Source organism: Candoia aspera, chromosome 1 (assembly GCF_035149785.1).
Source record: "Candoia aspera isolate rCanAsp1 chromosome 1, rCanAsp1.hap2, whole genome shotgun sequence".
NCBI lineage: Eukaryota > Metazoa > Chordata > Lepidosauria > Squamata > Boidae > Candoia > Candoia aspera.
Window position 1 is genome coordinate 273,060,558 of NC_086153.1, and position 13,742 is coordinate 273,074,299.

General features: G+C 39.2%; 1 protein-coding gene across 1 annotated transcript; it reads right to left on the reverse strand.

The window, feature by feature from the left end:
- Positions 1-229: 229 nt before the first annotated feature.
- On the reverse strand, positions 230-10,525 carry PSMC3 (proteasome 26S subunit, ATPase 3). Its single transcript, XM_063289740.1, has 12 exons — positions 10,366-10,525; positions 10,111-10,191; positions 8,448-8,573; positions 7,139-7,243; positions 6,306-6,368; positions 5,368-5,505; positions 5,057-5,200; positions 3,664-3,812; positions 1,630-1,726; positions 1,121-1,266; positions 595-676; positions 230-464 (listed from the first exon to the last, which is right to left on the reverse strand). Exons 1-12 carry the CDS (start codon positions 10,390-10,392, stop codon positions 354-356), a joined length of 1,269 nt encoding a protein of 422 aa, XP_063145810.1. The 5' UTR covers positions 10,393-10,525; the 3' UTR covers positions 230-353.
- Positions 10,526-13,742: the final 3,217 nt, after the last annotated feature.

Genomic DNA, 13,742 nt, shown 5'->3' on the forward strand with positions numbered 1-13,742 from the left:
CCTTCAAAATGTACATAGGCAAGAACTGAAGCACTGATTGTTAACAACTAAAGACAAATTGTGAAAGCTTACCAAAGATTCAAGCACAAAAGCAAGAGATAACAAGTCTGGGTGGGTTGGGCTCATGTTGGTGTTTTGAGAGATTAATGAGAGATGCTTCATATACATGAATATCCCACAGAATTAACATTTGTTCTCCATCTCCAACCATATACAACAGCAGCCTCAGTCAGAGGAAACACTTTTTATTAATTTATTTTTCTCATGAGTGAAAGGAGTTCACACAATTCAGTTGCAAATGTTATGACATTGGCCTTTGCACAAGGCTTCAATATCCAATTTAGGAGCAAAAATCAGGCATAATATTGCAGATTGGCTTTTTTCTTGGCCTGCACCTCCAAAATTCCTTCCATGTAATCTTCATGGGTAAGCTCCGTTGCTCCATGCCGGAGGGCAATCATCCCCTGACCCAAGAAGGGGGGAAAAAAGAATTCAGCAAACATGCAATATAGCTAACTTAAGACACTACAACTCCTAAGTTCAGCAGTTAGGAAAAAAATTGACTTCCAATGGAAACTGGCCAAACCTACTTACCGCTTCCACACACACAGCCTTGCACTGTGCCCCATTGAAGTCATCTGTGCATCGTGCCAGCTCTTCGTAATTCACGTCAGGACTGCAGAGAAAGGAGTTCAATTTTTTTAAACAAAAAACTCCACAGGAAAGATGTAAAACTTAATGCTGAACATAATCCAAACTGTTCAATCCATATAAACCATACCAATTTGCTCTATTTCATTCCACATACTTTGTTCTCATTTTCCTAGATACAGAGAAGGACAAGAAATAAAGGCCCGACCTAACCATTGAAAATAATATTCAAACTCTGCTGTGGCTCCTCAGGTTTTATTAGATATAACTCACACAAACAACCTTCACAGTCATACGGATTAGAAACTTGCTTTTCACAAAATAGCTAAGAGTCTGAAATAGTGTACTGGTTTTTAGTTAATGGCATACTGTCAGCAACTACTTAATTATGGCCTGCACTGAGTAAAAATGATTTCCTAATTCATAGTTCAGCCAACTTCATTCAAATTACTTTCCCCTTCTTTAATACCTGACATTCATTTTGCGTGAATGGATCTGCATAATCCTGGCTCTGGCCTCTTCATTGGGCATTGGGAATTCAATCTTGCGGTCTAGCCGCCCTGAGCGTAGTAAAGCAGGATCTAGGATATCAACACGGTTGGTTGCAGCAATTACCTGGATAAAGAACATCACTCTATAGTTGTGCAGACACAGATTCTATATCCCAAGATTAATAAATTATTGCAATGGGTGTGGGCAGCCCAAAGCTTGCGTGTAGCCCCGAGGTCAAATACTGATATAGTACTGGTTTTCACTTCAAACAAGCCCCCTCTCTACAAAAAAAGGTCAATGTTCTAGCCCTGTTCATTCTGCAGTTCAGAGGCTAGTAAAAATGTTTTAAAAATAATGACTCAAAGCCATTAAAAACCTTGAGCTCTGTTACCAATCTGATTTCTAAAGCGACTCTATAATCTCTGCTTACAAATATTATTTGGTCACAGAACTGCTTCCCATATTAACAAAGGGGCAAAACGTTACCTTGACTTGTGTGTTGGGTTGAAACCCATCAAGCTGATTAAGCAGTTCCAACATGGTCCTCTGTACTTCACGATCACCAGCTTTTTCACTGTCAAATCTGGTGGGAAAAGCAAACTTTTCTTTTTTATTACCCATTTTCTGTAGAAATCTTCTTTCTACCTTTTCATAGATATGTACAGACTTAATTAAAACATTACTTTGATGAAGTAATAATCAATGAAAAATCATTCTCCTATGGCTTAGCATAACATGTTATTATGTAAACATTGTTTTTCCTATACCAGCATTAATAGACCAACTGAGGCAGGGGATTTAATCTATTGTGCCTTCCATGAAATGAGCTAGCTGAGGTCATAGAGTTTTGTTCTTTAGTTGGTATCCACTGGGCTAAATAGAGTTAATTTTGCACAACTTGTTGCCAATGTACCTTTAGAATTATACTTGGCAACTATAAGGAAAAAAAGTAAAGTTAAAAAAAAGTTAAAAAAAATAATATTGCCTTCCTCCACCTCAAAAGAGATGTTACAAGGGGCCATGTATCTCAATTTCCATGTTGTACTGCTGTAGAACAGAGGGCAAAATGAAATGGCTCTTAATTGCTTCAGTCCCTTTCTGTATGCTGCTCTTCCATCCTAGAGCATTAAAACATACCAAATTTGAAGAGAGCAGCAAAGATCAACAACCAATAAAACCCATTTTAAAAAGAGATACTAAAAGCAGCTTCAAACCTACATGACAGATCCCTGCAGTGAAAAGCCAAGAAAAAAGAGCTAAAGAAGCTCCTCAAGATAAAAGTGATTTGGCCCTCTCTCATGTAGCCTCATCTCAGCCATCATCAGGACAAACAGAAAGAATACATTAAGAAGCATGCAGGAAACTAAGCTTTTTCAAATATCTTGGAACCAGATATTAAGAATGTTCAAAAGTATCCATCAGCACTTCAATTGGTGCCTAGAAATGGGCTGGAAGCCAAAAGAGTCTTTATAAAGCAGCTATTATAAAACAGGAATCACATGCTCCCAGGGATAACCATCCACCTGGCTAACAATTCTGAACAAACTGAAATCTATAGAGCCTTACTAAAGTGTGTCCCACATATATGACACTGCAGTTTTCTAGCCTATAAAGCATTCAACACCAAGGTGGATCTGACTTACCCAGGAGCAGACACACCTGGTGTTTAAGACAGAACTGTGCAAAAACACACCTGGCCTCAGCCACCATAAGCAAACCAGAAATAAGATGGGATCTAAGAGAACTTCTAAGCTACAAGCTTGATTTTTAAAGAGGAAAATTATTCCTTGATTAGCTGCTTTCCTGATCAACAGCATTCTTTGATTTACACATGTCCAACTTATGCATTATAAGACCCATTTCCTCAAAAACAAATTTGCATGGGTTTAGAGATATGTATCTACTGCTCATAAAAGATGTAATTTGCTATGACATTATATACTAATAAGGAACTCATTGTCTTTGTGTGACTCCAAAATGATAGAACCTACACAAGAGAATATACTAGCAGGCTAGAGGAAACCCTAAGAATTGCAGAAGTATAATATAAATTGAAGGGAAAGAAGCTAAGTGAGAAAGAAGTCCAAAAACATCCCAATGTGGTTTGAACATGTTCGAAGCCATAGAACGCTGACTGATTAAAAATGAATATGGCAGTAACGGAATGGACTGTCTTGTAATGGGTCATAAGAGGTGGCTATTCAACAGGGGCACTCCAAACTGCAGGACTTTACTACAAATCTCACACTGCATTTTATAAACAAAGAATCTCCCAATTATTGCCCAGTCCTACTATTACAGCAGCCAGCATATAGCATACATAATCCTCTGAAATTTGTTCCCTACCACATGCTAGTTCTAGGTTAGAGCAAAAAAAAAAAAGCACAATATATATTCTTGAAGAGTCAGGGTCATACTAATTAAGAACCAATCTCCAGAGAAACACCATTGCCATACTTGGAACATGTGAAGAATGCTGGCTCTAACACAGAACTTGTAGACTGAAAATCCAGCTCTTACCTCTTTGTGCCAATGGCATCAAGTTCATCAATAAAAATGATAGAAGGTGCTTTCTCCTTGGCCAATGCAAAGGCATCTCGGACCAACTTGGCTCCATCACCAATAAACATCTGCACCAACTGTGGACCAGCTAGCTTCAAGAATGTAGCCTAAAAAAAAAAGACAAGAGACATGTGTATACTCTGAATGTTCTGCCATAGTGTAGTACTCTGGTCAGCAACAGAAGTGATATTAAAGATAGCATTTTGCAATCTAGAATTACAGAACGTAGGAGCAATCTAGTTCTGCCCCATGTTCAATGTGGGAATCACTAAATCACAAGTGACCATTCAGCTCCCAAATGAAAATGTACAGCAAGAGGGAGTCTACCACTATTCTAAGCAAATCTTTTGATTGCTTAATAGGTCTAACTATAAAGAAAGTCCTCCTAATATTCTCAGGTTGGTTCCTGTCTTGCTTTCAATTCAAACAGAAAACAGGCCGGTATTTTTTTTTTTGGCACATGTCCTTTGTTGATGGCTAACACCTACCCCTTTACTCTTCTCTTCTGCAAGTAATCATGCCCAGTTCCTTTAACCACTTTAAAGGAACCACTTTAACCACAGAGCTTGGTTTCTAGGCTCCTTATCATCTTGATATCTCTCCTCTAAACCCACTTCAGCTTCTCCATACCCCTTTTAAAGTGTTGGAGACCAAAGTGTTGTTATTTCATTTTTTATATAGTATAGGATTTAAGAAGCATAACAAGCGAACAGTTCTAGTGGGTGTAGTTTTTCTTGCTGGAGCCAAAAAGTCTGAGTGTTGGCTGGGTCAAGAAGTCAATCCTTTGTCTTCCAAATTGATATGCTAATAGTTACTATGGTAACTAATTGTCAGTAGCCTAGATAAAGGTGAATCTTTTGTTCCCTCAGTGCTCTCTCTCTCCTGCTCCTGCTTCTTTTGCTATTCAGATGCAGCTTCTGTGTCCCGCTTGAAAAAAGTTTTATCTCCCTGTGTGGAGAGAGGCAGAACTGTAAAAATGCTTTTACTCTCTGTTTTGTAAATACAGTTTATATTTGTTGAAGTTGCTGGCGTGATTTTTTGATCTCTCTCTCAATGGCAAAGCTCTTCTGAAATTCCACTCTTGATCCTCAGGATCACACACACACAACAACACAAACTCCAAGAGAAATGCAGAAAATAAATTTTCAAAGACCACAACAGAGCTATTAAAAACCTATCAAAGAAACAGAATTGTGTAAATACTAAATAAAAATTAGGGGAATGGGCTCCTTGTCAGTACAACCTCTCCTTGTCATACAGTTAGGAGAATGGGCTCCTTGTCAGTACAATAAGAAAAGACTGAGGCATTCCCTAAATTCTGAGAAGCCATCAGCAAGCATATTGGTCTTACCTTTGTCTGTGCAGCACAAGCTCTGGCCAAGAGAGTCTTTCCTGTTCCTGGAGGCCCATACATAAGCACCCCTTTAGGAGGTTGGATACCCAGGTTTTCAAATTTCTCTTTATGATTCATTGGCAGAACAATAGCTTCTACCAGCTGTAAACACAAAAAGAGGTAAATGAAACCATTTTCTTAACTGCTGAATCCCCACTGGCTCAATAACCTTGATTCCAGGACAGGTCAACATTTATAAAGCACCTAAAATGTTTTCAATGCTGTGTACACATTAAGCCAAAGAAATGGAATTAGTAAGATTTTGTTACCTCTTGGATTTGTTTATCTAGCCCTCCAATATCACTGTACTGTTCTGTAGGTCTCTCATCCACTTCCATGGCTTTCACCCTTGAGTCGTATTCTGTAGGCAAGGTTTCCAGAATCAGGTAGGAGTCTTTGTTCACTCCCTGCAGAAAGAAATCCACACAGTGGCTCTTTTTAATTCTACCTCTCCCCCCCACCCCATTTTTCTCATACCCAACTCATGCAGTTATTGGAGGGTGGAGGAGAGAAATCTACCTCTACTATTATTATAAATGAAACAGATTCACTGCATAGTAACATGAAAAAGCAGGGGAGGAAAAAAAGGACAAAAATAATTATTCTCAGTACTTAGGATACATTAAATTTGCCCTTAAAGCTATTATTTCAGAACATTAAATGTGATGAGCACTGCTGTATCAATTTAATTTATTCTATTAAAATAAGAAAGAAGAAGTAAGCTCTTTGTTATTTTAAGGCACTAAACAGCTCTGAGATGGAGAAAAGCAATAGTGGTAGATGGTGACAATACAGAATGGTAATTTAAACTACAGCAGAAATTAAATACACCAAGATTCAGGTTTAGAGAAAATAAGTTAATATACCATTAAAACAATATTAGGCTGTTCTTCTGTTAAAGAACCATAGGCATTTGTACTCTGAATTCATTTATCTGCCACAGACAAAACTACTGATCAGCATAAAATACTTCCCAACCACATTGTAAGAGAGGCCTACTAAGGATTGAATAAATACTGCATAGTCATAAGGATTAACTGGAATTAACAACCAAACTTACCAATATTGAATATTATTTGTATATTATAAACTTTCACAAATATTGTGAAAGTCATGGGAGAGTTGGGGTTATCTATGGAGTTGCTTTGTTTTTAAAAAACAAAGTATGTTTGGTTATTCATTCTTACCTAACATAGTAACTACTCACCACTAGATCTCCAGGCTTTAGCTTTTCAGCATCTACTAACCCAATCACAGGCAGAAAGTATGTCTGATGAATAAAAGGCAACAAAAATGTTCTCAGCTTGACCTAAACCTTATCAGAATTGTTCACATATCTCATTTTGTGAACCATCAGTGATTTTTACTTTAGATGTAGGATATCTTAGGTTGAAATTGCAGATACTTGTTAAGAACAAAATAGTTTATCTTAATTATATTATTTACTTCAACATGCATATTCTGCCTTTTTATGCAAAGAGGCACAAAAGGATTAAAACATATTCTACATCTAGCATACAATCTTAAAACCATGACAGAAACCAAAGCAGAAGAACATTTCACTTTAAAAACTCAATCTCAAAAATGCCTGAATTCACACATTTTAAACACATCCTTGAGTGGGAACATGAAAAAGGCAGGCTCTTAACAGATTGCACCATGATCCTGACCAGCCTTTTCCAAGCTGGACTTCCTCTACATACGTGAACAACTTCAGAATTCTCAAGCATGGCTGTTATTGAGAAATGTGGAAGTTGAAAGTCTGCATATCTGGAGGGCATCCAGTTGGAGAAGATTAATTTTGATTGTCACAAGATTCACAGAATCAAACTATATAGGACCATCACTCAACTATTTTTCCCAACTTCAAGAAGTTATATTCAATTCTAGGCATCTTTAGTGAAAAGGATGTCAAGCAGCACACATTGTTGAGAGCCAGTGCCAAAAGTAATAGTCCATATTGAGCTGAATCTTACTCAATATAAGCCAACTTCATACATTTGTATAATTAAAAGCACTTTGCTATCCTGCTGCTTTCACCTGTCGAGTAGAGGTTTTGATGACAGCGCACTTGCCCTTCCTTTGTGAATCAAGGTCAATGTTTGCTCCATCTTCTTCCTGGTCATTGGGATCAACATCCAGCAGCTAAAGAAGCAAATAGATCATCAGTCACACAGCTTATTGGTCAAGCATATAATGCTATCACAACCTGTATTCCTGTCTTATACATACTAGTTATACACAGCAGTGGAAGAAGGCACTAGACATTTAGTCAGCACTAACGCCAGAGTCCTTCCGCAAGGCCTTCAAAACGTCACAAACCCACCACTCAAAAAGTGACGGCTATTTTTGTTGAGGAAAGCAGGGACCTTACTGAAATGTGGATAAATAAACTATAAATAAATAAAATAATCTAGTTATCATTACATATTCTAGCTGGTATCAGGTATCAGATTGCTTATTTTAACCTGAGAACCAAATTATACCAGTAATCCTGTTACTTCCTGAAAGAGGGATGCTTACAGAATCAACTTCACCTATACCAGCCTACTTGTACTGCAAGATATACAATGGAATCTTTTGCCTATCTCTGAAAACAGCCAGGTTAGCAAGATAGAAGGAAATGAATTTGACTCATGTATCTGCAATTTATCGTCAACTGTCATCCCATGGAATGCCTCAAGAATCATTTCTCCCAACATTTTCCTGACTTCCTTTTTTAAAAACAGGATTCCCGATGATTTGATTGTAATCATTATTTTGCGTGGAATGTTCCTTATACTGTCATCCTAATTTTAATAATCCTGATGCTTATTACTGTACTGTATTTACCATACAACCTGCCTGGAGAAAATTTTATCCTAAAAAAACAAATGTAAAAATATTTGAAATGAATAAGGACAACCAAAGAACAATCACAAATCACTTAGCCTATTAATACTAGCCTACTGAGCCAAAGAGTCCTCAGAATAATTGATAATACAGTAATAACAAATAAGGAACAATTTAAAAACAGAAAAAACTGCATACTGCTGTTTTTGCCAAGCACTGTGGATTTATCTGTGTGCTTGTCTTTCCCGTTATCACAGGGAAATATAAACGGCACAGATCTATTCATGTTTACTCTGAAATAAGGTTCATTATACCCTTTCACAAGTGTGTTGTGGACTGCTGCTGAGAAATCATACCAAGAAAGAATATCAAGTCAGATGATTAAAAAGGACCAAGTTATAATAATCCTGTCTTTGCCTGCCCCATTTCCTATTCTTTTCTGCAGGAATCTACTCACACAAAAATTATAAATACTCATAGATACTATAGGCTATATATTTTACTATAAGAAACATACCTCTATGACATTGGACACAAGGTACGGCAGAGTTTTATTCACTTTGATCTTTTCGCTGTTTTCTTTGATCTTGTCTTTCATTGCTTGTAGCTCATGAGTTACTCTCAGTACTTCACTCTTCATGATCTGAAAACCCAGAGCAATTATTTTTAAAAAATAATCATTAGAGTTATTCCCTGAAAATCTGGAAGAAGAGGCAATGAAAATGGGGAAAATGCTAGGAACTAAATGAACCAAAGAGAAAAGGAAACAGCAAAATTACTTAGTCTTAACAGAGGTAATCAGTTTTGTAGAAATCACTCTCTCAGGAGAAACTGAATCAGCAATTATCTTAAAAATGTGGTGCACCCTGTGAAAACTGCATGAGGAGCAGTATATGGCTATCATACATTTATGTGATAATAAGGGCAATACAAAATAAAGGCCATTTTATTCCATACCCACAACACACGTACAATGTAGCCTAAAGACAGGAGACACAGCTTGTAGGGACACACCAAAATGGGTCAACTTTCCATGAGCCAACTTAAGCTTTGTACCTGTTTGCTCAGTGAACAAATTTAGAATTGGGTTGCAAGGCTGACTTTTAAACAGTAGAGCACAGATCACACCAGAGATGTGCAACCCATAATCCAGGCCTGCACAACACACGGCCCACCAAGCACTTTTAAAAAGTAATAAATCTGGTGCTGCCCTGAGAAACGGGCTGCTGAGTGCTTCCAAACCTCACTGCCACCACCAGCTCCAGCGCTGCTCCCCTTTCGCTAGCCACCAAATAGCTGACTGGTGCACCAGTTATTCCTTTGCAGCCAGCAATTATTTTTAATTTATCAATGTGGCCCTTTCTCGTCTAGGAGTTGTGCAGGCCTGCCATAATCCTAATGCAGTTTTCTAGAGACCATGGTGTGGCCCAACAATAGCTAGTGTGCAAAAGAGCTCTCAAATTACAGCAGGGGCCACACCAGAGGTAAGCTGGAGAGAGAAGCTCTCCAATCTGCCTTCATATCTCTTGGCTACCTCCAGGAGGGTCAGGCCATCTCCTAGTTGCCATTTCTATCACTTACCAGACTGAATCTTTTGCTCTCTCACCTGGGCTACATGCTATTGCTTACCTCCCTGCAGCCTTACTCTTTAAAGCCTAAATCTGCCTGTAATCAAGCTGTAATTAAGACACTCTTTCTCTCAAATAAACCTGCTTAAGAACTAGCACCATGATTACAGAACAAGAGCCCAGCTGGCTTGCTGTAGAGCAGTGTTTCTCCACGTTGGCAACTTAAGATGTGTGGACTTCAACTCTCAGAATTCTCCAGACAGCACGCTGGCTGGGATATTCTAGGAGTTGAAGTCTACACATCTTAAAGTTGCCAAGGTTAAGAAACATTGCCCTAGAGATTCAGGGGGGCTGCGGCTGGCCACTTTTAAAGAGCCGCTGTGAACGCTTTTGTTTCAGTCTGTTTTTAAAACATTCGCTTTTCACTGTCAGCATTCTCTCTACAAAAGCAGGACAAAAGAAAGGCATGCTAAGTGTAGCCTTGCAGTGGGAAAAAAATTAAACTCTCAGACGCCCCGAATCGCAAAGACACCATACAATTTGTAGGCACCTTGGCAAGAAAGGAAACTTTAAGCCCATGCCCCCAAGGGCGGGAACCCCAGCTAAGCCTACCTTGATCTCACTATCCAGCAGGCGGGTACGCTGGACGATCTCTTCCGTGGACATCTTCAGCACCTCTTCCCCGATGCCATCCTAGAAAAAAATACCCAGTCATGGCTAAAGGCAACACGGAGGCTCTGCCAATCGCGGCCCTTCCCAGCCAGGGCACTTCCTTAGGGAACTTCTGCAAGCCCCGATCACACTACTGCTATTACTGCCCACCGGCCCCTCGCTGTCGGCAAGAATCCCGTCCCTGGCTTCATTTACCTCCGCCTCATCCCAGACTGACGCCATTTTTCCTCAGAAGAACACCTGACCTTTGCGTTCTGGGCAGCCGATTCCACACGCCGGACAAAAAACGTGTCAACGGCGATCTTCTCTGCCGTGAAAACCAACGGCTTTCGGTGAACCCCGTCACCACGTTGGCCTTCGTCGCCCTTTTCGGTAGTTAGTTAGTTTGACCTAACTGTCGAATCTGCCGAACTACGGCAGTTTTCCTGATTACGTGATCACGCCCAAATTTGCTGAGTGATGGCGTTTTCTCAGTTCCGCGGCGCTGATGCCGCCATCTTAGTCAGGGGCGGGAGCGGAAGCCCGACTTGAGTCAATAGATAAAAATAATACCGAGTCACACATGCCGGTTTTCGCGGTGCACGGGGAAAACAGCATGCCCTGAGATCCATGTGAGGGGACCACGGGCATGACGATGCACCTTCAGTGAGTTCTGCAATTTGAATCATAGTTTTTAATTTCTTTCCTTCCATAACCAAGTGGAACGTTTATTAAATATATTCCTTTACGAAAGGGGTTGGGAGGCTAGCTGGGGAATTCTGGGAGTTTGAAGTCCACACAACTCAAAGTTGCAAAACATTGACTTAGACTAAGAATACCCTCAATTTAATTTGGCGTTGCTTGTTGTCTTATTAAATGACCGAACAGATAGCTGTTGCAGCATAAATCAGAATCTGTTTATGACGCCTTCAAAGCCAAGAAATGTTTTGTGGTATCAACTTTGCTGATTGGACACATGTATTTCACACAGACGCACAAGATGGAATAAGTTGCAGCAACACAGCGGGAAGAGCGCCGCAGAAGACCTCTGAGGCCGCACACCCTTCTCTGCCTCCCTGGCTTGGGAGTTCCGGTTACCACCATTATCTCCAGGAAGCCTCTCCTCCCTTAACTTCAGAGGAGGGAGTGGGTCCTTATCACTGCAATGCCTTACTGGCAATGAAAGGGTAAAAACGAAATAACTCCTGTAATGGAATCTCTTGGCATTATAGCGTGAAGACGTGTAACTAGAGGTTTCACCCATTCCCCACTTTTGTGAGTTAGAGCAATCTTACCAGAGATAAAATTAAAAAGTTTAAAAAAGTAAACCATAAAACCTTATTTTCACCTTAAAATACAAAGCCTTTGATACTGGAGGAGGTAGATATAACTTGGTTTTTTAAAAAATCCACTAAAAAATCTAATGCTCCCAGTAGATCACAAGGTGGCGCTGGTCTATTGTAAGCAATAGATTCTCCCATCCTAAGTATTAGGGTTATTATAAGATGTTAATAAGATGACTGACAGGAAGCTCTGGTGTGGACTGGTCCATGAAGTCACGAAGAGTTGGAAGCGACTGAATGAGTAAACAACAACAAAAAATGTTAAAAAGGAGAATACAAGAACATACCTAATGTACAATTCCAGGCTGTCATAAAACACCATTGTACGGAGATACAAAGAATGTTAGACTGATGCAGCAAAAGAAATAGAAGTTAAAACAGCTTCTGTGGGGTAATTCTTGCTGTTTATCAGAGCTTTGGGAGAGATGATAGTTGCCACTTGTTTTCCCAGCTCAGGCACAACAGTTTGTTCTGTTCCCCCAGAGTTTTGCCTTCAGTTTTAAAAAAAACGAAGCACTTCCTCTACAAAAGAGAGAGGCTGGAGGGTCTCCTTAGTTAAAGCTCATGCCTGAGAGATGTCTATATTCAGACTCAGATGCTGTTTGGCATTTAGAAGCGCAGGGAGGCTACGATCTTGCAAATGCAGGCAGGTCATTCACAGCATAGGCATTGCAAGGTCTGCTCAGGCTATCGCCCATTGTAGATGAATCATGACACACTGTTAAGGTTCCCACGCCCATCTGCATCATGGGACTCATAACACTGAATTCTATAGAAGTTTGTTTGAAATCACTGATTCCTTCCTCAGGTACAGTTCATCACTATGAAATGTATCAGAAGTTTGTTTGCGATCACTATCTCCTTCTCCACCAACATTTTCTGTGAGCAAGGTCATATATACTACTAACAATTTTCTATTACTTGGTATAGGAGGTAGTGAATGATAAAGTCAGGCATGTATAGGAAAGATTACTAATTACAGGAAGAATCTGGTTGCAGTTATTCCACTGAAGACGATGCAACTAATTATTGAATCTAAAGGGATGATTACTCTGTCACATGGGCATATCACACATTTGATGACTTCATGCAATATATGAAAGAAGTACCAAACTTCGTTCACTCGGATTCCCTTTTTATATCGGTAGGGTCGACATGAAGCTGATAGCATTTAGTGGCAAAGGCATGCAAAAATCTGGAAAGTTCAGATAAGAGGGGTAAATATGTTTTCACAGAACTATATCAAGAAAGCTTGTATTTTTAGTAGTCTTGGGAGCTGTAGTCCCAATAAATCTGGAGAACGCTAGACTGGTATCTGTGTTTTCTATACAGTACTTTTCAGCTGTTTAATTAGGTGAGAAACATCACAAAATCTGGTAGTTTTATCTTAGAATTGCTACTGCTTACAGAATTGGAGACATGTAAAGAATACATTAATTTCCTTATTGAAGATATAACACAAAATCAATGCATTTCCCATTAGGGACTGTGTTTCCCTTAAAGAATGAACAGTTAGTGCACATTACCTGCTTTTCTATTGTATTGCATCAGTAGTAATAAAAAAATGGTCAGGTCCAATGAACAAAATGGCTGCCTACATATGGAACTAGAAAATACACTAGAACGTTTTTGCAAGTGACTGCGCTCTCTATATCATGATCAGGGAGCCTTACTAAGGGTGTTGTAGGTTCAGGGATGGTACAAACCTAGGCAAAACAAAGATGGTGGCTCATCAGGAAGGAAGCAAAGCTTTCTATGGGCGGGGGCTGAATTCTGGTCTCTCTCTCTCTCTCTCAATAATGGTAATTGTGTATTCTTAGACATCAAGAATCAGAAGTAGAAGAGTGAGTTTATTTATTAGGGGCAGTTTGGTGTTGAGTGAACCTGGTGGCTTTATAAATGTTAAAAGATCTTCATCCACAACTCAACCACAGTAGGATGGATTTCCAACAAACTGACAAGAGCCTGCCAAGTAAAACTTTGAACTTTTACTGTATTTTTTCAGCTACACTTTAATCATTACTTTTCTCTCACTCCATGGCTCGTACTTTCTCTATCATCTTTCATACATTTGTTCTTTATACTAAAAAATATAATTTTGTATTTTTGATGTCTATACTTCGTTTCTCTGCTATAGTCTTATTGCTATCTTAATTTCCCTGCAGTAATGCCGTCGCTTAATTTATCAGACCTACAGCTTACTTTTACCTAGTTTATTAACTCTTTCTTTATTCTCTTAGATTTGTAATC

Excerpts from the sequence above, each read along its gene's own strand:
- PSMC3 (XM_063289740.1), bottom strand. The coding sequence starts at position 10,392 with ATGGCGTCAGTCTGGGATGAGGCGGAG. Across the intron at positions 1,727-3,663 it reads GATGCCATTGGCACAAAGAG|ATTTGACAGTGAAAAAGCTG; the intron begins GTAAGAGCTGGA and ends TTTTCCCACCAG. Across the intron at positions 1,267-1,629 it reads AACCCAACACACAAGTCAAG|GTAATTGCTGCAACCAACCG; the intron begins GTAACGTTTTGC and ends TTCTTTATCCAG.